General features: G+C 46.1%; 1 protein-coding gene across 1 annotated transcript in view; it reads left to right on the forward strand.

The window, feature by feature from the left end:
• Positions 1-17,638, forward strand: part of LOC116740488 (translation initiation factor IF-2-like) — a 22,266-nt gene extending 4,628 nt beyond the window's left edge. Inside the window, exons 3-6 of the mRNA XM_032606130.1 lie at positions 7,123-7,528; positions 8,906-8,982; positions 12,046-12,111; positions 17,242-17,638. Coding sequence (XP_032462021.1) covers positions 7,123-7,528; positions 8,906-8,982; positions 12,046-12,111; positions 17,242-17,323 — 631 coding nt within the window. The 3' untranslated portion in view covers positions 17,324-17,638. The remainder of the gene's footprint in view (positions 1-7,122; positions 7,529-8,905; positions 8,983-12,045; positions 12,112-17,241) is intronic.
• The last annotated feature ends 8,526 nt before the right edge of the window (positions 17,639-26,164 follow it).

Genomic DNA, 26,164 nt, shown 5'->3' on the forward strand with positions numbered 1-26,164 from the left:
CTCAGGCCTATGGCACCCCTGCTGAGTCCATCCAGCTCTTCCATCCGCCTGCCCCAGGCCACTGCAGCCCCCTGGTTCTCATTCCTGAATTACCACAGTGACTTTCCAGCCAGCTGTCCTGCTTCCAGTGTCCTTTACTTCTCCCCACCCATCTGGTGCCCATGGGTCTCCCCAAAGGCACTGCAGTGTTTGCCCTCAGAATGACTCCATGGTCCTCATCCTCAACAGAGATGGTTTGTTTGTTTTTTTAATTTTTGGAAATTACGGAACTTTTCTATTTTTATAAAGTTAAAATAACTTTGATTAAGCTACTGAAGACCACATATATCATTGTATAAATAAAATTAACTTATATATTAAGTAAATGTGTATATTATATATATGTGTATATTATATATATATATAATACAAATGAAGAGAAATGAAATCTTTGTATACTGTTTTGAAACCATTAAGGTATGATCTGAACTAACTCTAGTCGCTAAGCTTTCAGGGCCTCAGTTACCACCTCTGAAAAATGACATGGTCGCTCAGATGTTCTCCAACCGCAAGAGTCCGACTCTGTGAATAACTTTTGTGTATATCTTGACTATTCTGGGGAGTTTGCATAAGTACCTGGAAAGAGTTACTTCTGGGGAGGAGAAGTGAGAATCTGAAGTAAGAGCAAGACTTAGCTTTGTAATCTTTTGTTCTGTTTGATGATTTCCAATTTAGAGGAAAAAAAAAACAACCACTTTTTTTTTTTTTTTCTTTTGTGGTACGCGGGCCTCTCCCTGTTGTGGCCTTTCCCGTTGCGGAAGTGCGCAGGCTCCGGACGCGCAGGCCCAGCGGCCATGGCTCACGGGCCCAGCCGCTCCACGGCACGTGAGATCCCCCCGGACCGGGGCACGAACCCGCGTCCCCTGCATCGGCAGGCGGACTCCCAACCACTGCGCCAGCAGGGAAGCCCACAACCACTTTTTAAATGGAAGGTTAGGAGTGGCGATTGTGGGATTAAAAAAAAAGTTGATTTCCTTTTCAGGTTTGTACTAATCCGAGTCAAATTAGGTCGATTCAACTGATTTCCTATCCATATGTGACACATGGACTAACCTTCTGGAGAGGTTCCCATCAGCCCTGGGAGCAAATGCTCTACTGGGGCCTACGCAAGGGAAAGAAGGTTGAAGGCAGATGGAGGAGAGTATTATATTGTCACACACATTAAAATTCTTTTTAAAAAATCGGGAAGCTCTCAAAAGTTTGAAGCCTGATTCCACCATTGACATCCCCCAAGGAACCTAGAACTGTGCCTGTAGAACAGTGAAGTTCAAACCCCCGAAGGGCCTGGCCCTATCTGAACGCAGCCTTTCTGCCTCCCTCACAGGTAATCCCCACCCTCCCACGTACCAAGGGCTCCACCCCACCCATCCCCTGACAGAGTAAGGGCTGTCCTGCTTCTGGGCCTTTCACCAAACCCTGACTCCCTCCCTATGCTCTAAAGCACTTCCCCTCCTCCTGTCCACATAGCTGAGTCTGGTCTGTCTGCAGGGTCCTGATCAAATACCAGCCAATGTAAATCTAGGCCCTGACAGTAGCTCACATTGAGTAAGCATTTTACAACTTATACTTTCATTCACATGAAGGCATTTGTTTCTACCTTTGAGAGGCAAGTATTATCATCCTCTTTTTACTCACAAGGGAATGGGACTGCAAACAAGTCAGATAACATGTTCTAGGCCACAGATCAACTGTGAAGTCTTGGATTTCCCAGCTTTAAGACTGGAGCTTCTCTCCTTCGAAATCCAGCTAAATCCTTCCTCTTCCTTCCCTGACTACAGTGTCTCCTAGATAACTGCCCTCACCTTTGTCTGGGGGTCTGACCTCAGGGATTCCTAAGTTCTACTTAACACCTTTGCCACATCTGGGTACCCACTGTACTATTATTTATTTGATATGTTTCCTTCAATTTGACTCATTTTTCTTTTTCTTTTTTTGGCCACAGTGAGCAGCTTGCGGGATCTTAGCTCCCTGACCAGGGTTCAAACCCAGGACCCCTGCCGTGGAAGCACAGAGTCCTAACCACTGGACCACCAGGGAATTCCCTGACTGATGCCTTCTGACTGCTGAGAGGTTCTTGTTTTGCTTTGTAGGTCTGTTTATTTCCAAATACAGCTTCATAAGCAGAACTATGAAGTCAAAGATATGCAGCCTTTCTCTAAGATTTATGTCCTCAGATATTAAAACGACCCCTTTAAGTTGGTACCATAAGGGAGATGAGGGAACCTGGCAGTTGTGTTTGTTTCTTTATCTATTTGTACCTTGCTTGGTTTCAACAAAGACTTGAAGCATTGCAACAGGTGCCTGGCATCTAGTAAGCCTCACAGCCGCTAAAACGCTGGCCATAATTACTGACAGTAGCAGTAGTAGGGTATCATGATCAAGATAAAAAATTAAATGGCAAAGGGAAAATAAGGGGTGAAATGATAACATGGATCCAGGGTTGGTATACAATACATATGTATAAAGCTCTGTTTATAACTACTAAAAGCGGGTTACAGATTTGCTGTGCTTTCTAGAGGCTGAAGCAAAGATTGGTTACAAAACTCACGTGAGGTTTGGGAGAAAGTTCTCCGGTGAGTCCTCATCAAGATGACATTTTGAGATGCCGAGGGCCATGTCTTCAACCCTAATCTGGATCCAATTCTGGATCCAGTCCAACACAGAGACAGATGGCAAACACAGCTCCGACGGGGCGTGATGAGCAGCATGGCTGCCATAAACGCAGCCGGGTTTAAAGACACTATTACAAATTACGCATCCCACTCATAATCCCAATAAGGGGAGTAACTGCAACATGCATCTTTAGGCTTTTTTGGGGGTTGACAGATTAGATACACAGTACCTCTTCCTTGTCGTCTCCAGGGGCCATTCACAAAGAATGAAACATTGGTGGCCCTAGAAATACCCAACTGATAAGAAGATGGTTTTGTTTCAAGCTTTAAGGGGGATAGTATTTGGAGGTTTTGTTTGTCTGGCTTTTCACCCTTGAGATCTGATCACTAGATTTGGAAAATACTGCCTTTTACAGGGGCGATCAAGCTGCTCTGGCTTACAGCTGTTCTATCTCCAGATCATCTGTCCAGCTTTCTTCCCCTTTTCTCAGATGTCTAGGGCCTATAACCTCAGAGGGCTCAGGTTTGACCTCCTTCCTTCCACTTTAACTAATATCTTTTTTTTTTTTTTTTCCAGCCACACGGTGCAGCTTGTGGGATCTTAGTTCCTGGACCAGAGATTGAACCCAGGCCCACGGCAGTGAAAGCCGCAAGTCCTAACCACTGGACCGCCAGGGAACTCCCACTGATATCTTTTGTGCCAAGCATTTTCCATGAGTTATTTTAGTTTTTGCCATAACTCTGGCCCATGGCTATTACTGCCCCTATTTTATGCTGAAGAAGTAGAAGTTCAGAGATATATGAAGTAGCTTGCCCAAGGTCACCCTGTTAGGTAAAAGCTGTGATTATTGCAGTCTGATAGGACTCAGTGTCCTTCCTCTTCCCTACACCATTCAATTGTACTCAAAAATCATCCATTTGATGGTCTGGTTTAGAATTCTAGCTGAGTTAAACATCAAGATTCCTGGCCGTTGGTTTGTGTTACTGATATCTTTCCCCTCTTTTGAAAATCATTTGTCTGTCTTTTGTACCTCTTCTCCAAGGAGTCAGGTGGCTTAGAGCTCATTGGCAAATTTTCTCATTTTCTTCGTCCAAATCAGATCAGACGTGACTTAGTTCAAAGCAGCATGATGCTTTCTTAAAATCTCACACCTCCAATGTCAGCTTTCAATTTTCTCTCACCAGTGTTGGTTATAAAACAAACCTCAGGGACTTTCCTGGTGGCACAGTGGTTAAGAATCCTCCTGCCAATGCAGAGGACATAGGTTCGATCCCTGGTCCGGGAAGATCCTGCATGCCACAGAGCAACTAAGCCTGTGAGCCACAACTACTGAGCCTGCGTGCCACAACTACTCAAGCCTGCTCACCTAGAGCCCGTGCTCCGCAACAAGAGAAGCCACCACAATGAGAAGCACGTGCACCGCAACGAAGACTAGACCCCACTCGCCGCAACTAGAGAAAGCCCGCGTGCAGCAACAAAGGCCCAACGCAGCCAGAAATAAATAGATTAAATAAATAAATTTATAAAAGAAAAAACCCTCGTAATGCAAATAAAAACAACCATGAAACACTGTTTTTAACCTAAGAAGTTATCAAATATGAATAGTCTGATTCTATACTTTGTGGAGAAACAGACACTCTCAAACATGATTAATAAGAGGATACATCTGCACTGCCTCTTTGGAGGAAGGAGAAATTTGCTACACTGATCAAAATTCAAAACGCCCACACCCTTTGACCCAACAATTCCATTTCTAGATCCTACAGGCTTGGTGACACGTGCACACAAAGACGTATGCACAATCATACACACTGAAATGTTGTTTTTATAGCAAAAGACTGTGAATAATCTACACGTCCACCAATAGGGGAACTGATTAAATAAATTATGGCATATCCATACAATGGTATACTCAGCAGCTGTGAAAATAAATGAACTAGTTATGTACAAACTGACTCGAAACATTCTCCAAAATATGTTGCTATGTGAGGGCTTCTTGGTGGCGCAGTGGTTGAGAATCCGACTACCAGTGCAGGGGACACGGGTTTGATCCCTGGTCCAGGAAGATCCCGTATGCTGCAGAGCAGCTAAGCCCATGCGCCACAACTACTGAGCCCATGTGCCATAACTACTGAAGCCCACACGCCTAGAGCCTGTGCTCCGCAACAAGAGAAGCCACCACAATGAGAAGCCCACGAACCGCAACGAAGAGTAGCCCCTACTCGCCACAACCAGAGAAAAAAGCCCGCGCGCAGCAACGAAGACTCAATGCAGCCAGAAACAATAAATAAATAAAATTTTAAAATTTATTTTAAAAAAATGTTGCTATGTGAAAAAAGCCAGGGGAAAAGCAAGTATCTACAGTGTGCTATCATTTTTATGTTTTTCTAAAAGGAGATGCTTGCATATGCGTAAAGTATCTCTAGAAAGATACATAAGAAATTGGTAACATGCTCACCTCAGCAGGTGTTGATAGGGGATGGGGCAGCCAGAGGCAGGAGGCTGGCTGGCTTTGCACTTTTATCTTTTTATACCATTTGAATTTTTTTTTCAAACTATGAAAAGAAGTGAGGGCTTCCCTGGTGGCGCAGTGGTTGAGAGTCCGCCTGCCGATGCAGGGGACGCGGGTTCGTGCCCCGGTCCGGGAAGATCCCACATGTCACGGAGCAGCTGGGCCCGTGAGCCATGGCCGCTGAGCCTGCGCGTCCGGAGCCTGTGCTCCGCAATGGGAGAGGCCATAAGAGTGAGAGGCCCACGTACCGCAAAAAAAAAAAAGAAAAAAAAGAAGTGAAAAGGAAAAATTATTAGAAAACATCTCCCCTGTATTGTATGGACATGGTTTTCCTTACTGGAGAAAGTGTGTATGGTCTTTGAACCAGTGTGGCCTCATGCTCCTTTTCCTGCCTTGGGTACATTAAATGAGGTATTCATGTCCTAAGCAGTCCTGACTAAACCATTAACTTGTGGAGTGATCCTGGGAAAGCCCCACTCTTTCTTGCAGAAGCGACAAGATGGACAATGTCTAGCCCTCTCAAAGGTTCAACCAGGCAGAGGGAGCGGGGTGCCTAAGGACATGGGGAGGAGGAGGGGAAGAAAGTTGGTGCCCACCAACTCCAGTTCCTCATCTCCCATTGCCTCTCACCCCTTTCACTCACAGCTTCCAGGCCCACCCTCTCCTGGGCTGCTCTCCTGCATGCCTGTCTAGTTGCTAAATCCCTAGAGAATGAAAGGAAGAAAGAACAGCCGCCCACGTCCTCCAGGCTTCCACACACTCTAAGGACCTTTAGTAGTACTAAGTGCTAGAGCCCAGTGAAAACTGCCCAGAGGGACTCTGAGGAATTGAAGCAGGAAGAAACGGCCAGTCAAACTGGCCCCTGAGGTTTCCACAGGGTGTGTGAAAGGGCGGGCTGGATGGTAATTGTTTTTGCACATAAAAACATGGTTTTAATTTATCCTTAAAATGTATGCTCAACGCCTTTCTCTCTTTGGACGTCTACAACTTGCTTTTTTTTTCTCCTATTTTTTGGCCGCACCACATGGCATGCGGGATCTTAGTTCCGGCACCAGGAATCGTACCCACTGCAGTGGACCTCCAGGGGGATCTGCGCAACTTGCTCGTTTTTAAGGTCACAAGATCCTTTTCTTTAGGCAAGGATGGTGTCCATCCCGGGGCAGTTCCCTTCATTATTGACTTTTGTCCCGTTGGAGGAATTAGGTGATTTTGCACAGCCTCCTCAGCTCTGGACTAACTAGACATCCATGTCTGTTTTGATGCTTTAGTTTGGAATTCCCAGAAAAAGTTTTCAATATCAGAGACGCAGTGTGGAGGAGAAGAAGAGCATGTGCCCTGGAACCAGAGGGATCTGAGTTCAAATCAGACTCTGACATACACTCAGTTACCTATAAAATGGGACAAAGAATAATACTCCCTTCACAGAATTGCCCTAAGGCCATAGAGATAAGGTCTGTAAGTAACCTAGCAAGAAGGTCCTCAATCAATAGCAGCCCTTACTATTGTCTCTACCGTGTTCCTTATTCTTGTGTCACAAAACTGACCCTCTACCGACAGACCTTTTAAAAAAGACAGCAGTAATAATAGCAATAATAATGACGTTGGCTAGCGTTTATTGAGCACTTATTATGTGTCAAGCACACTTTTAAGTGCTTACATGTATTAATTCATTGAATCCTTACAGCAAGCCTTTGAGCTAGCTTGGTTATGTTTGCAGGTAAGAAAGCCAAGGCTCAGAGAGGTGAAATGACCTCAGCCGAGCTGGGATAGAAACCGAGGCAGTTGGGCTTCGCCCTCCTGATCTAGGCACCAGAATCATCAAAACGTCCCCCGGAGTGAGCACCAGGCAACTCAACCCTCCTCAGGGAGCAAGTGTACCAATTCCTCCAGAAGCCGATTTCACTTGCCGGGGCCGAAGGGGTTATTCCCACTGAGAAGCCCGCACCCCGGGTTCCTAGAGCGGCCGCGCTGGGGGCGGGAGGAAAATGCGCTTCCGGCCGTGTCGGGACTCGGGAATCGGGCGGGCTGGCTGTGGGCTGCGGCGCTCGGACCGGGCCTCGGCCTGGGCCTCCCCGCGGGGAGGATGAGCTGCGGACGGGAGGAAGGGCAGGGCTCCAGAAAACGGGGACTGAGCTGGGGAGGGGGGGCCCGGCCCGCGCAGACCAGGGGCCCACCGGGGTGCGGGGAGTAGGGGGTGGTGCCCCTGAACTTGGCCGCCCCGGAGGCTTGTGGTCTTTCCACCGCAGGCTGGTCCGGGGAGGCGCGGGGCGGGCGGCTGTTTCTCCTGGAAGGGCCAGCAGCCCGGTCGCCCGCCGGGGCCCTCGCCGGCCCCTCCCGGAGACCTCGAACGTTCCAGAGCCCGGGGTAAGACTGCGCTCGCTCGTTCCTCCCCGCTCCCAAGTGCGGCCCCGTTCGCCTCCTGCTTAACGCCCACAACCTACCTGAGAAGCCGGCGGCATCACCCCCATTTTGTAGGCAACTGATTTATAAAGTCAATTTATAAACGGGCTTGTCCCAGACCCTCAGGGGGCCAGGAGCGGAGCCAGGACCGCGCCGCGGTGCTCTGGCCCGCGGACTCATTACCGGCTCAGCATTCGGGTGGTGTGTTAGCATCAGGCTAACTTCTTTCAACTCAGCAGGCCTGAAACCAAGCTGGTTGGCCTTTTCTCTTTGCGAGAGAGCTGGTTCATTCCAAGTCGAGTTGGAACTCCCAGTTATCTTTTCTCCTGCCACCCCCTCTACTTCCCCCATCTTTTCCTTATCATCTTGTTAGTCTTTGTCTTTTTTTTTTCCCCCCAACCTATCTTTCCAGTCCCACTGCCACCATCTTTCAGCTTTCATTGCTGCAAACCTGCGTTGTTGCAGTAACCTTCAATCCTGACTGCTTCCCCTGTTATTTCATATGCCACACCTCCCCACTTTACTCCAGTTGCCCCCAAACCCTTGCATCAAGCCACTCCCCTGTTCAAACAACCCTTTTAGTCTATCAAACTGAAGTTGTCTATAGGCTCAAGTCAGACCTCTCTAAGCATGGCATTCAAGGCCATTTGAAACTTCACTTCAGCCCATCTTTCTAACCTCATCTCTCTTGGTTCCCTAAATAGAGGTTATAGACTGATAGCTACAGTTGGAAAATGTGTTTCAATGGTCGCAGAGTTTCTTTTCAAAATTCAAGTTGGGACTTCCCTGGCGGTCCAGTAGTTAAGACTCCGTGCTTCCAATGCAGGGGGCACAGTTTCTGTCCCTGGCTGGGGAACTAGGATCCCACGTGCCACGTGGCACGGCCAAAAAAGAAATAAAATTAACAAAATTTGAGTTGATATTTAACATTGGGAGATCCCATTAAAGAAAAAACCAAACAGGTTTCCAGCTTTCGATCCATCAAAAGAGCTGGAAACAGCAGGCCGAGGTTTTTGCCTCCAGCATCTAGTTTGAACCGAGCAGTGGCTGCCCCCTTTTAGATAGGGCTGTGTTTCCCAGTTCACCCTAGTCCCATCCACTCCAGAATCCTCCCTGTCTCTGAGCCTGAGGATCAGCTGTTGTGCTTGCACTGATGTTTTTCCTAGAATAGAGAAGTAGGTTTTGGCTCCTGGGTTTCTATCAAAAGGACTCAAATGGAAAGTAAACCCAGAGGGACCTTTGTGTAAAGACAACAGAGAGAGTAAGCTCTCAGCATCCTTCATGCTTTTCCTTTTCTTTCTTGGACCCCATTTCCATTTGAATTTTCCACTTGCCCTACAGGAACCCTCACATCAGCTAGATTGCCTCACAGCCTCTCAGATGAACCAGAGGACCATATCTTTGCAGTATCTTCTCCAGTGAGTAGATTCTATTCAGCAGTGTCCTCGACTTGTTCTCCTATTCTGTGAAACCTTCCCTGACAACCAAACATCCAACCAACCCCATCGTCTCATCAGCATTTCTGGAAGCCAGGCACTAGGTTAGATGAGTATGACTAAACCACCATCATTTCTCCCTCCCCTGGATTTCTGTGGCCGTGCCTGAATCAGTGTCTTATACAGCATCTTGCACATGGTAGGCAGTCAATAAATAATTATCAGCTTGATAAATGGCCCAGTCACACATGTCTTATCCTCGTGGTTGAACTGTAAGATCTTCGAGGATGGGGTCCAAATTGGATCTATCTTTGCACTGCCCTAGCAACCATTACAGTGCCCTGCACATAGCAGACACATGGGAATGGCTAAGGAGGTAGGTGCTGTAAGGAGGTGCCCCAGACAAGCAATAAATACCGAGTTTCAGTGCAGTCCCATGGCTGGAAGCAGCACCCCTTGCTCCCCCAAGCCCCAGAGGAATGGAGAGGCAGCCCCAGAGAAGAGAGAGCAGAGGCTTACTCAGTCCTGAAAGCCAGGAGCACTTCACAGACCCCTCAACCTGGAGGCTCTGCTCAGGATCCAGCTAAAGCTACATCTAGGACCGAGCTGTATCCGTGTGACCTTGTGAGTGAAAGCCAACCTGATTCTGATTCTGAATTCCAAGCTCTAGAATAACAATGGTTCACATGTACCAAGGCTCCCTCTGAGCCAAGCACTGCCCCTTGCTACACACCCATGGCCTTCCAGCCTCTCCAGGGCCATGGCATCAATACTGTGAGTATCTCCTCTTCACAGAGAGAAGGCCGAGACTCTAATGCCTGAGTAACTCACTTAAGGCCACATAGTAACAGGCTGGCCAGGAGCTACGTCCACGTGGGTTGATTCCAGGGCTTCTGAGCTTAGCACTGTGCTCCTTCCAAACATCTGAGGCTCTATTTCATACCAAAGAACTGCACATTTCAGAATGGTTAAGATGGTAAATTTTATGTTGTGTGTATTTTAACTCAATTTTTTTTTCTTTCTTTCTTTCTTCTTTTTCTTCTTTTTTTTGGCTGCACCACGGCATGTGGGATCTTAGTTCCCCAACCAGGGATTGAACCCGTGCCCCCTGCATTGGAAGCGTGGAGTCTTAACCACTGGACCGCCAGGGAAGTCCCTTAGCTCAATTTTTTAAAAGAAAAAAAAAAAAATTTGAGACTGAGGAGGACATTGGGCCAGACCCAGGGACTCAAACAGATAAAAAAAAAGTCCTGCCCTCACAGAGGTTAAATTTTAAGGAAGACAGAAAAGCAAAATAACAAATTGGGAAGGGGGCTAGGAAGTGTCAGGGTCAGGGAAGTTGTTGTAGTTTTGGAGAAGGAGGCTGGGCGGGGACTTCTTTAAGAAGGTGAGCTTTCATGTGAAAGACTGACAGGAAGCAGATGTGTAACAACTGCCTGTCTGCTGCTTCCTTCAAGAACTCGAGAAAGACAACCTAGACCAAGGAAAGTGATTCAGGTGCCATCTGCTATCCTTGAAGTATTCCAGGAAGGGGAAAAAAAAACACAAAAAGTGAAGTTGATTCTTTTCCTTCTCAACATTCCCTTTCGTTTCTTCTCATTTTGCCCTAGATCGTTTCTCACTTCTCCAATCTCCTGCAAGACTCACCTCTATTCTGCCTTGTCTGTCCTTCCTTTCTTTATCCCAGCGCCGTCCAGAGTGGCCAAGAAATGAGGTGGCAGAGGAGGGGGTGAGCAGGCGGGCAGGGGAACTAGCATGCTTCCTTCTATTACATGGAGCCTTGCAGAATGTGAAGGGGTGGCAAGAGCAGGAGGCAGGCAACCCTGGAGGTGACACATTTTGGAGATTCAGGAAACATCTGCAGGGCCAGATGGCCCAGATCCCCTAAGAGTGAGAGGATTAAACACGCAGAACCTAGGGAAGAAGCAAAGGCACACGTTGGTTGGTTTTAGTTTTGCTTTTTGTATGCCTCTTTTGTTTTAACAGCTTAGTTGAGGTAGAATTCACACACTGTATATACTTAAAGGGGACAATTCTGGGAATTTTAGTCCAATCACAGGGTTGTGCAACCATCGCCATAATTTTAGAACATTTCAGCACTCCCCAAATAAACATCCTATCTATGGGGGTCACTTCTTGTCCGCCCCCTTCCCAATCTCCCCCCTGCCCTTTCACTCCCACCCCTCCCACCTCCCACCCCCTCCACTCTAGGCAACCACTAATGTACTTTCTGTCTCTGTAGATTTGCCTAGGCTGGACATTCTGTATAAATGGCCTACTTTGGTTTTGGTTTTAGTTGGCTTTTTTTTTTTCCCCTTGTTTTTGGAAGGGGGGTGGGTGACCACTGAAGAGTCTTACAAAGGTGGGTTTGGAACATTAGAAGTTGAGAAGCTCTTCCAAGGAGACAAAGGTGACAGGAAAAGCAGAAGAGGGAAATAACTTGCTTCTGTTTTATTTTTTATTGCTCTATTTCTTCTTTGTTAGTCACCCCAAATGTCAGGAGGAGAGGAATCCTAAGTAAATGGAAGTGGGAAGTGCTCCAGATTACATTGTCTGCTTTTATTTCTGTGAACAATTTTTTTAACCTGTTTTAACACAGTTATGCCTTCTCTTTGCCAGCACTGTAAAGTGTAAGGGGACCAATCATGGAGTCAATTCAGGAAACCTGGTTCTTCCCATTAGCAGCCTGACTCAGCTCTTCTCAAACCTTTTTCTTCCGGGCTTCCCTGGTGGCGCAGTGGTTGGGAGTCTGCCTGCCAATGCAGGGGATGCGGGTTCGTGCCCCGGTCTGGGAGGATCCCACGTGCTGCGGAGCGGCTGGGCCCATGAGACATGGCTGCTAAGCCTGCACGTCTGGATGACTGTGCTTTGCAACTGGAGAGGCCACAACAGTGAGAGGCCCGCGTACCACAAAAAAAAAAAAAGGTTTTTCTTCTGTAAAATGAGGGGGTTAAAGATTATTCCACCTCGTCTCCAGCATCATCTCCTGAGCGGCAGGCAGTCAGCCTTTTCCGTATCTGTTGACAGTCCGTATTTCATTTTTAGGTGCCACCCTAGACTCGTTCTCCGTTCCTGGAACTCCTGGGTACAGAAAGTAAGGAGGATGAGAAGGTAGCGTCGTAAATTGCTTACAATTTATATAACGGGTCAAATATTTATGAAGAACTTTTATACATGTTACCTGGTCTGTTTCATAGTTAGGAAGGAATAACTAGAAGGGACCTTGGGGAACATCTAGCCCAGTGCCTTCATGCCAGGATGAGGAAACAGGCCCAGAAATAGGATATAACTTGTCTAAGGTCAAACAGCAAGTGAGTGCCATAGCGGGGCACTATTCATTTACACTTGAGGAAGCCGGAGCCCAGAGACTTCCATGAAGAATAGGGCCTGTCAGTCGGGGAAGGCTCCTTGGAGGTCATCTAGAATCCAAAACCTCTTTTAACAGCGGTTTAGAAGAGGTGTCGGCCCCGGCCAGGTTTCTTGGAATTTACTGGACCTGGATCCAGACCTACGGTCTCGCACTGTAGCATGAATGAACGTGATCTTAGGGGTCCCTGCCGGCAGAGGCACCTCTACTTGCGTCGGCCCGGGGCGATTACTCGGGGCGGGGCTCAGGTGTCCTGGCTTTTGAGGTCCCCTTCCCAGGGAGGAGCCTTCAGGATCTCCTCGTAACCCGGCCCGGAGCAGCGGACCGCTTGGGGCGCGGCGCGAGTCCGGGTTGGGGGCGTGGCCCGCAAGCTGCGAACCAATACCAAGCCAGATCGTGAATAAGGGTGGGGTGTACTCGCTCCGCCCATTTTTCCTCAGCTTCCGGAAAGCCGGGCGGTGACCTAGGCAACCGCCCTAGAGTAAAACCCCCCCTTGCCAAAATTGCTTCGTCCTGTCCCTCTTGGCACAACCAATCGGAAAGTGAAGTCATTTACTGGGGCAAGAGAAAAAAAAGAACGGCGATTTTTGATTGGTTGGTTGATGAGTCGGGTACAATCACTGGCGTGACCCTGGGGCTGGGGAGTGGGACCTCGCCCAGGTTGGAAACCGTGAGTCTGGGACATACACTTTCGAGAAGCTGAGCAGAGAAAGAGATTTGGTGAACTGAAAATTCCGTGTTTCCAATTCGAAGTAGCTGCTCTCCTAGGTGTGGGCGAAGGTAGTGGGAGACCAAAAACTACCCGATATTGTTGTACTTCTCGGTGGTAGTAGTATTGCGAGGAATACAAGCATTTAATGTTTAAATTGAACATTTATTGAGCGCCTGCTGGGTGCCAGACACTGGTCTAGGTGCTTGGGCTCAGTGAGCAAACCTGATTATTGCCTTCTTGGAGGTTGTATTCTAACGAGGGGAGATCATACCTTACGTAGTGTGTTAGAAGATGGGACAAGGCTGTGGGGAAAAAAAAAAGTAGAGCAAGGGGGGGACTTCCCTGGCGGTCTAGTGGTTAATAAGACTCCGCGCTGCCAACACAGAGGGTGCGGGTTTGATCCCTGGTCGGGGAACTAAGATCCCACGTGCTGCCCGGCCAAAAAAAAAAAAAAAGTGAAAAGACAGCCTACAGAATGGGAGAAAATGTTTGGAACTCATATATCTGAAGGGACTTGGAGTCATAATATATAATGAACTCTTACAATTTAACAATAAAAAGATGAATAACACCCCCCCCCCAAAAAAAAAAAGGTAGAGCAAGGTAAGGTGGAGCAGGTTGCATCATTAACGAGGTGGCCAGGTTGGACACCAGTGCAAAAGTGAGATCTGAACAAAGAACTGAAGGAGGCAAGACGGTTTGCCAGTGGGCTATCTGGGAGAGTATCCAAGGCAAGAGGGAACATCTGACTGGTATTAGTGAAAAACGGCGAGGAGAAAACTGTGGCTGGAGCGTGTGAGTGAAGGGAGAGTGGTGGGAAACGACTGAGGGGACAGGGAGTACAGATCTTACAGGGTCTTGTATGCTTGGCTTTTGCTTTGAAATAGGGAGCCATTGCAGGGTTTCTGGCAGAAGAGTGACATTATGTGACATATTTAAAATAACCCTCTGGCTGCTGTGTTGGTAATCAATCAAACATGCAAGGATGGAAGCAAGGAAGTCTGCTAAAAGGTAATTGCAATAATGCATGTTAGGGAATTTCCTGGTGGTCCAGTTGTTAGGACTCCACACTCCTTGCGCTGCCAAGGGCCCAGGTTCATCCCTGGTCGGGGGAAATAAGATCCTGTGAGCTGAGCGGCATGGCCAAAAATAAAATAAGGGAATTCCCTGGTGGTCAAGACTCCGTGCTCCCAATGCAGGGGGCTAGGTTCCATCCCTGGTCAGGGAACTAGATCCTGCATGCCGCAACTAAAGATCCTGCATGCTGCAACTAAGACCCTGTGCAGCCAGATAAATAGACATTAAAATAAAATAAAAGCAGCTTGGTTAAAAAAAAAAAAAAAGCATGCTAGTGTATAAGAGATGAGGGTAGTTTGGACCAGGGTGGTGGTGGTGTAAGTGGTGAAAAGTGGTCAGATTCTGGATATATTTTGAAGGTAGAGCCCAAAAGGTTTCCCCCCACATTGGAAATGGGATATGAAATAAAGATAGGAATTAAGAATCACTCTAAGGATTGTGGCCTGAACAACGGAAGGAATCGCCATCAATTGACATAGAAAAGGCGGGGGGTGGACCAGACTTGGGGTCTTGGGAAAATCAATATTTACAGGTGGAGTTTTTCAATCAGAGAAACACAGGGGTGACCAGAGCACATAACAGGGTTCAGTTAACTTAGGTGAGAGTCAAGAAAGCTTCCTCTCACCTATGTAAGCTACCCCAGTGATTCTCTAATTAATGATGAGGTCATATCAGAATCACTTGGGAAATCTTTTCAATCTAAACCATGGAGGCATTCTTCATTCCCCCAAATCTTGATTATGGTGAGGGGCGGGGGAAGGAGTGGTGCGAGCAGTGCTGTGTGCAGTCAGTCCAGCAAGGAAGACTGAGGCTGATAAAACAGAGGGAGGGAAGGGTATCTACTCTCTAGTAAAGGGCTCATCTTATGGAACAACTATTTCCTTCCCCCAAGTTGAAATTTAGCCATCAGATGACAGGACCAGAGAGAAGCATCCCGTCCAGCCTCTAGAATTTTATTATTTTATTTGCAAAAATGATATAACAATGACGTTAATGGGAGACTTCTGGTTAAATATGGTGGTCTGTAAGCACTTTATCTCTGACTTTTCTTAAAACTCCTTTAAAATGAAAGTAAAGACCTTTTCAACAGGTTGAAGTACACAAGACAAAGAGAACTAGAGAGGAAATGCAAGAAGATAAGAAATAAATAATATTTTTTGAAGCTTGAAAGCATAGAACGCTTTCTGGTAAATATGGCAGGCTATTCAGAGCAATCTATTCACTGAAAACAATAAAAATGTGGAATAATAATTATAAATTTTCTTAAAAGTACTGAAGGACGAAGAAGGAATTATCAGACTAATATTTAGCTGAAAGTGTGAACCCACAGAGGAACTGGAACACAAACTGCTTTTACCCTGAAAGCATTTGCCAAACTAGATGAACTTTAGCATGCTTCACAGAACAGAAATTCAAGCCCTGCGTCTGCCCAGTGCTTACGGAGAGACACCCCCTGCCGTGATCGAACAGGAGTAAACCAGGAGCTGGGAGAAGAAACTACTTCTGAGAAGTTGTGATGACAAGCCAGCCCTGGGGTGGATATGTAGCTCCTAATCACCTCACTTGTGTGGTCAAAAGTAAAAACATCAAGCTATAAATTTAAATTGGCTGTCGATTGCCTGTGTTTGGGCACTGGCAGAAGCAAATACAAATTCCCCCAAATAAGTTTTCAAGGAGAATATACGGATAGAAATATCCAGGGATACAGAGAAATAACCAGAAGAAGAAACCAACCTGCAAACATTTCCTATATCGGAATGATCACACCCAAATTATAAAATACCTCTGATTATTATGTTTAAAGAAATAAAACGTAGACTTAAAATATCTGCCAGGGAGCAGGAAATAATAACGCCACCAAATGACCAAGCAGACTTGAAAAGAATCAAATAGAACTTTTAAAAATTAAAAGTACAATAACTGAAATTAAAAACTCTTAACCACTTCCCTGGTGGCACAGTGGTTAAGAATCTGCCTGCCAATTCAGGGGACATGGGTTCAAGCCCTGGTCCGGGAAGATCCCATAGGCTGCAGAGCAACTAAGCCCGTGCGCCACAACTACTGAGCCTGCGCTCTGGAGCCCGCGAGCCACAACTACTGAGCCCTTGCACCACAACTACTGAAGCCCGTGTGCCGCAACTACTGAACCCACGTGCCACAACTCCTGAAGCCCGTGCCTAGAGCCCATGCTCCGCAACAAGAGAAGCCACGACAGTGAGAAGCCCACACACTGCAATGAAGAGTGGCCCCCACTCGCTGCAACTAGAGAAAGCCCATGCACAGCAATGAAGACCCAACGCAGCCAAAAATAAATAAAAATAAGTAAATAAATACCCTGTTTTAAAAAAACATTAATATATAATGTCCTTATTTGTCTCTTATTACCTTTTTTTGATTTAAAGTCTATGTTTTCTAATAATAATACAGCAAATCCAGCACTGTTTTGGTTACTACTTGCATGGAATATCTTTTTTTCCATTCTTTTACTTTCATCTAAAGTGAGTCCTTATTTCTAAAGGACTCTGTGTTCTTATATCTAAAGTGAGTCTCTTGTAGAGAGCATATAGATGGATCCTTAGGGGTTTTTTTTGTTTGTTTAATCCAAGCTACTGATCTGTATTTATTTATAAATTTATTTATTTATCTTTGGCTGCGTTGGGTCTTCGTTGCTGAGCGCGGGCTTTCTCTAGTTGCCGTGAGCAGGGGCTACCCTTGATTGCGGTGCGCTGGCTTCTCATTGCGGTGGCTTCTCTTGTTGTGGAGCATGGGCTTTTGGCGTGTGGGCTTCAGTAGTTGCGGCACGTGGGCTCAGTAGTTGTGGCTCACGGGCTCTAGAGCACAAGGCTCAGTAGTTGTGGTGTACGGGCTTCGTGGCTTCGTGGCATGTGGGATCTTCCCGGACCAGGGCTCAAATCTGTGTCCCCTGCATTGGCAGGCAGATGCCACTACGCCACCAGGGAAGTCCTGATCTGTGTTTTAATAGAAGGGTTTACATTTAGTGTGATTGCTGGTAAAGAATCTACTTCTATTATTTAGCTATTTGTTTTATGTGTGTCATATATTTTTTCTTCCTTGATTCTTCCAGAGTCAGACTGGAACTTACACCATCAGCTCTCCTGAGTCTGGACTCCTCAGCCTCTATAACTGCACGAGCCAATTCCGTATAATAAATCTCTTTATATATATCTCTATCCTACTGGTTCAGTTTCTGGAGAACCCTGCCTAACACCTCATTTTAACCCTTTTGAAGTGCACAATTCATTAGCATGAAATATATTCACACAATCTTTTGCAACCATCACTGCTATCCATTTTGAAACTTCTTTTTTATCACCCCAAACAGAAATTCTGTTCTCATTAAACAATAACTCCCTATGCCCCTTCCCACTATCCCCTGGTAACCTTTATTCTACTTTTTACCTCTATGAATTTGCCTATTCTAGGTACTTCATATAAATGGAATCATAACAAATATTTGTCCTTTTGTGTCTCACTTACTTCATTAGCCTAATGTTTTCAAAGTTCTTTCATGTTGTAGCATGTATCAGAATTTCCTTCCTTTTTAAGGCTGAATAATATTCCATTGTATGTATATACAACATTTTGTTTATACATTAATCTGTTGATGGACATTTGAGTTGTTTTCACCTTTTGGTTTGTGACTAGTGCTGCTGTGAACATGGGTATACAAGTAAGCCATGCATTTTTAACTTCATTCTTCATCAGAAGAACTGTGTGGTGGGCTAGTTTTTTGGTTTTGTTTTTTGTCCAGCACCCCTCCTTCCTTCTGGTCACAGCCCCTCTTTCACTAGGAATAGAAGAGATTCATGGGGACTAGGTGACTCCTTATCCCCAATTGTGGCCATTTGGTACCATGCTGGACAAACCAGGGGCAGAGCTGAGGAAAGTGAGGTGGAGACGCTCTTTGCAGCCTCATTTCCAGCTATTTGGAAATACAACTCTCAGGGAATAAAGCAGACATGAATAAAAGCATAAGTAAAGTTGGAGAAAGGGGAATTTCCTGGTCCAGTGGTTAGGGCTCCACACTTTCACTGCTAAGGGCACGGGTTCAATCCCTGGTCAGGGAACTCAGATCCCGCAGGCCACGTGGCGTGGCCAAAAAGAAGAAATATGTTGGGTAGAGAGTGTCCTGATTCCAGATGCTTCTAATGGCCCAGGTGCACTCATTTCCTCCTTGTGATTACTTAAGATATCCCAGCATCCTTCTAACCACTCCCCCTTTTTTCTAAGCTAGTACCTTTGGGGTTTATGTCCCTTGCAACCAAAGGGACAAAAACTGACTACTATGTTCTCTCCACATCCGAATTCCTCCTGTTAGGAGGGAGCAAAGCAGTTTATCTTAGGTTAGATTCTCCCGGAAGCTTAACCTGGGCCAAGGATTAAAGTACAAGTAATGGGGGCTTCCCTGGTGGTGCAGTGGTTGAGAATCTGCTTGCCAGTGCAGGGAACATGAGTTCGATCCCTGGTCTGGGACGATCCCCCATGCAGCGGAGCAACTAGGCCCGTGCACCACAACTACTGAGCCTGTGCTCTAGAGCCCGCGAGCCACAGCTACTGAGCCCATGTGCCACAAGTACTGAGCCCACGTACCACAAGTACTGGAGCCCATGTACCTAGAGCCCATGCTGCGCTACAAGAGAAGCCACCACAATGAGAAGCCAGCGCACCGCAGCAAAGAGTAGCCCCCGCTCGATGCAACTAAAGAAAGCCCGCGTGCAGCAACGAAGACCCAACGCAGCTAACATAAATAAATAAAGTACAAGTGATGTATTAAGGAAGTGTTCCCAGGAAAAACCAGTAAGGGAGTGAGGTAGGCAGGTTAGCAAGTGTGTTAGCAGCTCTGGGATATAAATAACACCTTAGAGTTTGTCCTACTTCAGGCCAAGGAGCTGGGCTTTTGTACTTCACACCAGTCTTTGGCTATAAGCCCCCTTGGGGGAGGGAGGGCATGGTGACATGCAAGTTCCCATGGGGAAAGTGGCTCCAGCATTGAGGGCAAGCATCTGAAGGTTGCAGGTGGAAGCTGTTGACAGGAATCCTACAGCGTTCTGGCTCACAGCACTGGTGGAAGGGATGTGAGGCTCTGAGGGCTGGACAGTAGTGTTCAATACAATATCCAGGGAAGGCTGGGTCCTCCCCCTCTTCTCCCGTCCTACCTGCCCTCCCCACCCCCACATTAGTGGCAGCAGGCCACTGACACTCACCCAGTGATCCCATCATCAAAGCCAAAGTGTGTCACTGCATTTGCATGCTGGGAAGTTGTCAGCTTTTTTTTTTAATTCCTGTTTTCCACAATGCCTCCCGGCTGCATGGCGCAGCTTGCAGGATCTTAGTTTCCCCCACCAGGGATTGAATACTCGCCCCTTGGCAGTGAAAGCGCGGAGTCATAACCACTGGACCGCCAGGGAATTTCCCACAATGTCTTCTAAAGTTCTGCACGAAGAAGCATTCTGTTTACCAAATGTTTACTGGATGGAGAAAAAGAAAGAGGTTCCTAGAGACCTTTTCTCCACAACAGAGGCCTCGAATGCCAGGAATGGTCAGCCAGGCAACATAACAGTGATTGTAGCAGTGAATTCTGGCTTTATTGAGCACTTACCTTGTGCCAAGCAGCATTCTAAATGCTTTCTATTCATCATCTCATTTAATCCAACAACTATACAAGGGACAAGGGAAATACCTTTTTTTTTAAAAAAATTGCAGGGCCAAGCAAAGAGAAGAGACAGCTTGTGCTTAAAAAACCCAAACTTGGAAATACCATTACTAGCTCCATTTTGCAGATAAGGAATCTAAGCTGAGAGATGGTGGAGCTGGGGTGTGAATCCAGGCTGTCTTGAGTCCAGAATGCGAGCTCTTGACCTCACTCTCTAAAGGTATACTTGCAAAACACTGTAACTCAACTGTACTTCAATAAAAAGTAAAATCAAATTAAAAAAAAATAAAAGGTATACTTCACAGTGAAGGGGTTTAATTCTTATGTGTTAAATAACAACAAAGATCCATGCAATCAAATATTTCATAATACAAGAAGAAACATGAGAAACACTTTTATTGGAAATATCCTAACACGTTTTCCAAACAAATAATCAAAAAATAAATAAGGACATAAAAGATATGAACATATAAATTTTTGACCCTGAAAACAGTGTACCTTCATTTCAAGTTTCATGGACAGTGATAAAATTCAATAAATATTAAGCTACAGAGAATATTTTGGTAAATTTTGAAAAGTGGGAATTCTAGAAGTCAGTCTCGGATCAAAATGCAGTAGAACTAACAATAACATAAAACACACCACTCAGAAATTGAAAAACATAAATAACATCTCAAAGTACCCTTAGGACAAGAAGTAAATCAAGGATAAAAAGCAACCTATTTAGAAAATAATAATAATTTTTAAAAAAGGATACAGTCAGAGCTATCTGCAGAGGCATAATTAATAGCATTAAATACTTTTAGTGTCAAAAAGAGAAAAATAAAACAAATGAATTAAGCATGCAAATTGAGATTTTGGAAAAGAGTATAAAACACTCCCCCACCCCCAAAATGGGAAAGGAAATATTTGAAATAGAAAACAGAAAAAATGAATATGCCCAGAAGCCTGAGTAGGAGAGATGTGCCTTCTGACCTGTGGACAGAGAAGTATGTTGCTGTGCTCCACGTGAACTTGGTCCTCTGACGTGTGTCCTCAGACCTCCCCTGCTTCTTGCTGTCCCACTCTGCCTGATATACTCATCTGCTCCCGAGGCCTCAGCTCCCTTCAGCCCCTTTCTCTGTGTCAGCACGCTTCTTGTACGCGCTGTGCCTCTACGGCAGCATCTACCCGTGCCCTACAATAAATTCTCTCCACTTGTGGCTCCCTTTCTAGCAGACGTGACATCTTCAGAACAGGAACCATGTCCTCCTCATCGTCGTCGTAGCCTCGGGCCTGGGAGGTGGTGGGTCTTGCTGAATGGAAGAATGAGTGGGTGGGCTCAAGCACTGATTCCTGAGTTGCATTTGGTCCCAAGTTGCTTCTGTCCCCAGTGCCCAGCCCCAAGCCCCAAGCCAATGTCACGAGGCCTGGTATGAATGATTCCAACAGTTGGAGAACTAACAATGGAGGATCTGCCTAACAGGATGTTTATGCAACCAATAACGACTATGTTGACAATGTCAATAAAATATGAGGACGCAGGACTTGATTTTTTTTTATTTCCTCTTTTTCACAGAACAATCCTCTACCCTCAAGGCCTGATTCAAATGCCACCTTCTCAGGGGACCTTTCCTGATTTCTCCAACTAGAAACAATCTTGCCTTTCCTGGGCTTCCAGAGCATCTGCCCCTCCCTCTGGCCTCTTAAAATGTCCGCTTTTGGTTGTTTGTGTCTCCATCCAAACAGGTGCCGACACCCTTTGGGCAGAACTGCAGGTCCCCTGCACAGCACCACCCCTGCTAAGGAGAGGATGCACTGAGATGTTCTTTCAGACGTGACCCACCTCCCCCTGCATGTGTGGGTGTGGGGAGGGGACGACATACAGGTTTAAATGGGCAGTTGCCCGGGGGACAGAGACCACGCTAAACTCAAAGCAGGCCGGGTCAGAGGATCACGGTCCCTAAACAGACTCTCACAAACCTCAGAGACCATCACCTGCACACCTACACTTTGCCTGGCTCAAAAGGTTCAAACCCCCCGCCCCCCCAAAATAGCCTCCAGCCAAAATGAGGCAAGGAGATGGGGGTTTGCTGTCACATTACCTGGGACTGATAAGTGCAGCTGGGGCAGATATTCAGTTCATCTTTTTTTGTGCCCAGATGGACAAGGAGGGGGCATTTAGGTGCAGGTGGCCATCTGAGCAAGTTCCAGTGGCAAAAGAGAAACCGATTTACTTTAGAAAGAACCGTAGCATTAGCTACTGTAATGACCTTCCAAATCATCCCCGCTTGGCTCCCAGAACGATCTTTCTAAAACTCAAATCATTCCCTGTCACTCACTTCCCTACTCAGAACCCTTCAATGCTTTCCCAGAGCCTTCAGGATTTGGCCTGACATTCCAGGCTCCATGGGATCTGACCCCACAGACCCGTCCATTGCCATCTCCTGCCGCGCACCTCCAGACCTCTAAACAGTGAACTCCCTCAGGATTCCCCTGCCTGATCCCTCTCTCTCCTCTACACTTCCCTCTCACAGCATTTCATCCAGGACCATGGATTCAGAAATCATCCATCTGTGGCAGTCCTAAATTTTCTTCTGGTTTGGACTTCTCTCATCAGCTCCAGAACAATATATCCAATTGTCTACTTGACTCCTTCGCTCAGATGTCAAAGACATCTCAAACTCAACTGTCTAAAATACCCATCCCACCCGACCCCCTCACTCTGCTTGTCTTTCCCACGTCAGTAAACGACTCCACCATCCCTGCAGCCACTTCGGTCACTCCTGACTTCTCCCTCTCTGACCTCTCACACATTCAACCCCCATCTGCACCCGCTAAGTCCTGCTGATTCTACCATCAAAGTTCCTCCAATGTCCATCCATTCTCTCCATCCAATATGTCACCGCCCCAGTCTAAGCCACGTTTCCCTCCTGAACTACACAAGAGCTTCCCATCAGGTCTCCCTATGTCTGTGCCCCTGCGACACACTGTCACACAATAAAAGGTGGTCATATTTGCAAACAGAATCATGCTACTCCACTGAAGTGGGGATAAAAACCAGGCTTCTAGTTTCAAGGGGCTCCCACTGCCCAAATCTGGAGCAATTTGAGCACCAAAATAAGCAAGGTTAATAACTATAAAACTATTGGAAAATAATATAAATCTCAAAGTCCCTACTAATAATAAATATTAAATAAGTAGGCAGAAGAATGTCAAGTGGAGGGAGTCCTGGAGTTGAAGTCATCATTTTGTAACCATCGTAATAAAGACTGATCTGATTCAGGCAAGAATCATGAAGAGATAGTCAATCTCATCTACTTAATAATCTATGGAATAGGGTAGCTGCATGGTTGTAATGTATCTCCCTGACGGCTTATCAGTTATGAGGGAAAAATTTTAACTAGAGATTGGAGAAATCAGACAAAATCACTAAGGAGTAGACAGACATTGTGTGCCTCTTGCTGTCACACTGAGAAGGATACGACAACATTTATGCAGTCTTCCGGCCGGGAATTCTTAACCCATATATGATAATGAAGAAACAGTAGACAAAGCTCAAATGAGGAACATTCTATTAAAGGGGAAGACGGCATTTTTCTACCATGTCAATGTCATAAAAGACAAAGGCTAACTATTCCAGATTAAAGGAGACTAAAGAGAAATGACAATTTAATGCAATACATCGTTTCTAGCCTGGATTCTGGACTAGAGGGGAAAATACTACATCAAGGATATTATTGAGACAATTGACAAAGTGAATGGTAAATTAGGTACCATATTGCATCAATGTTAAATTTAGTGAAGTGGATAACTGTACTGCACTGGGGCAGGAAATTCTAAGAATTTAAGGGTAAGAGAACAAGATGTATGCAACTTATTCTCAAATAGTTCAGAATAAAAGTCACGTGTATATACTACATATAGAGGGAGAACAAGTAATTTTTAACAGATGAGTTTGGAGTAGAGGACATACGGATGCCCTTCGTATTTTTCTGTAACTTCAAAATTATTTCCAAATAAAAAGTTAAACCAAAAAATCCAGGCTCCTGACCATGGCCCACAAGGCACCTGCCACCGTCCCCAGCCAACCAGGCCAGTCTTGTCTTGCCCACATGCCCCAGCATACTCAGAGCCATAGACACGAGTTGCCTTTCAGTTTTCCCAACACACCGCATTCTTGTCCACCTCTGGGTCTTTGTGTGTGTACCTACGGTTGCTTCTATGTGGAATTCTCTTCCCTCAACTCAGTTCTCAGGAATATAGTAATTGTCACTTTCTCCAAATGGCCTTTGACCCCCCTCCCCCCACCCAATATAGATTTACCACGTTCTTTCATAGCACCTTGAACGTTTCCTTCATGATACTTGTCACAGTTTGTAAGAGCTGGTATTTGGGGAGGATTGCTTGAGGTCCGTCTTCTCTGAAAGCTCCCTGAAGCCAGGGATCCTGTCTGTTTCATTCATGATTGTGTCCTCCACCCCTGCTATTAGACCAGGCCCACTGCCGGGCACTTAGCAGACAGCTGATTAAACGATGCATTCTACCCTCCAAGTTCACCGCCAAACCCATGGCAGCTCTCAAAGCACACACCCCACAGTCCCTCTTCAGCCCCAAGAACTGACTCAAGAGGCTTTATCTAGGAAGACTTCTAGGGTTCCTCACCACTACACCAGTATTTGAAACTAGGAGGCCATGGTAAGGAGGAAGGGGAACTCAGGAGGCGAGGCATATTAAGGGGGTGAGGATGAATTTGGTTGGGAGGCTGGAACGTCAGAGGGGATGTCAAGGAGGCAGTTGGCTGGATTGAGCTGGTGCTCAGAGGGGCGGTCTGGATTAGAAGGAGAGATGGGGAATTCCCTGGCGGTCCAGTGGTTAGGACTCTGCGCTTTCACTGCCGAGGGCCCAGGTTCGATCCCTGGTCAGGGAACTAAGATCCCACAAATCGCATGATGCAGCCAAAGAATTAAAAAAATATAATAAAAAAAATTAAAAATAGGAGAGATGACTGGCAGCTGAAACTGTGGACATAAAGATCTCTCATCGTCCTATACAAAAGAAAAGAGTCCAAGGATGGGGCCCAGAAAACCTGGACTTAAGGGCTAAGCAGAGAAAAACATCCCTGGAAGCAAAGAAACAGTGTCCAGAAAAGTAGGCATAGTATCGGGAGAGAGAGTTGTTACAGAAGGCAAGAGAGGAGGCCACTTGAGGCACTAAATCCTATACGTCTGTGTTTCCTTCTTCCTTGTTCAAGCTCAGCATCTGGCACCCGCTGAGTTGAGGAAGCCTGGCGGAGGCTAAGGGTTTGGACTTGGTCTGAATCTTGACTCCACAACATATAGGCTATGTGACTTTGGGCGATGGACTTAACTTTCCCAGACTCCAAGCCCTCAGCTACAGAACGGGAGTAATGCTAGTATTTACTTTATGGGGCTGCTGTCAGGATTACACAAGATCATCTTTGGAGAGCCCTTTGATTCGTGTTTTGTCCACAGCCTAAGAATGAATGCGCATCATAAGTGCACACATGGCAGGAGCAGGATGCACTGGTTCCGGCTTATAGAATTGTTTCCTAAGTTCAGCCAATAAGAGGGCTTCAGACAACAGTCCAACAGCCCCTCACCACCTTCTATTACACGCCCCCTTCTCTTGATTCGATCCCTATTAAACAAACCTATGGTGGGCAGGCTCTGTTGAATATTGTCCTTTCTCCAAAGCTTCCTTCTGAAAACTGGCTTTCCCCAAAGTGTGCCCACAGTCAGATGATGCTGGAGTTTGCCTACCCGATTGCAATTAAACCTTCTTTCCCAGGTAACCATGGTGACACTGCCTCCTCAACACAGCTACCTTCTGTGGGTACAGGTAGGTATTCTTGGGCTCCTTACTGGGAGAAACCACTGATGTCTGCCAGGAGCTTCTGGCCATCTCATCTCTGAAGGAAAGGGAAGTGTGTGGATGACCATTTCACAGCTTAGAAAGCACTTCCACAATATAACCTCCCTTTCATCCTCACAACTGCCCTGTGAGGTAGTAGATACAGCAGATAATAACTATACTGGTCCACACGCATCAAGGATTCACAATGTACCATGCTCTGTGTTAAGTGTTTTTATAGGTGATCTCATTTGAACTCACCAAAATCCTATGAAATGGGTTCAATCAGTTTTTCCATTTTACAGAAGAGAAAAAAATGGGGCTTAGAGTGGTTAGACCTTGCCCCAGATCAAAGAGGTAGTAAGCAGTGGATTCAAACCTCAGACTGTCTGACTCCAAAGCCACACTTTTAACCCTTCTTCAGTACCGCCTCACAAAGCAAGCATGTTATTTCGCAGGTAGCATTCTATCCATTAGATTG

This window comes from Phocoena sinus, chromosome 15 (assembly GCF_008692025.1).
Source record: "Phocoena sinus isolate mPhoSin1 chromosome 15, mPhoSin1.pri, whole genome shotgun sequence".
NCBI lineage: Eukaryota > Metazoa > Chordata > Mammalia > Artiodactyla > Phocoenidae > Phocoena > Phocoena sinus.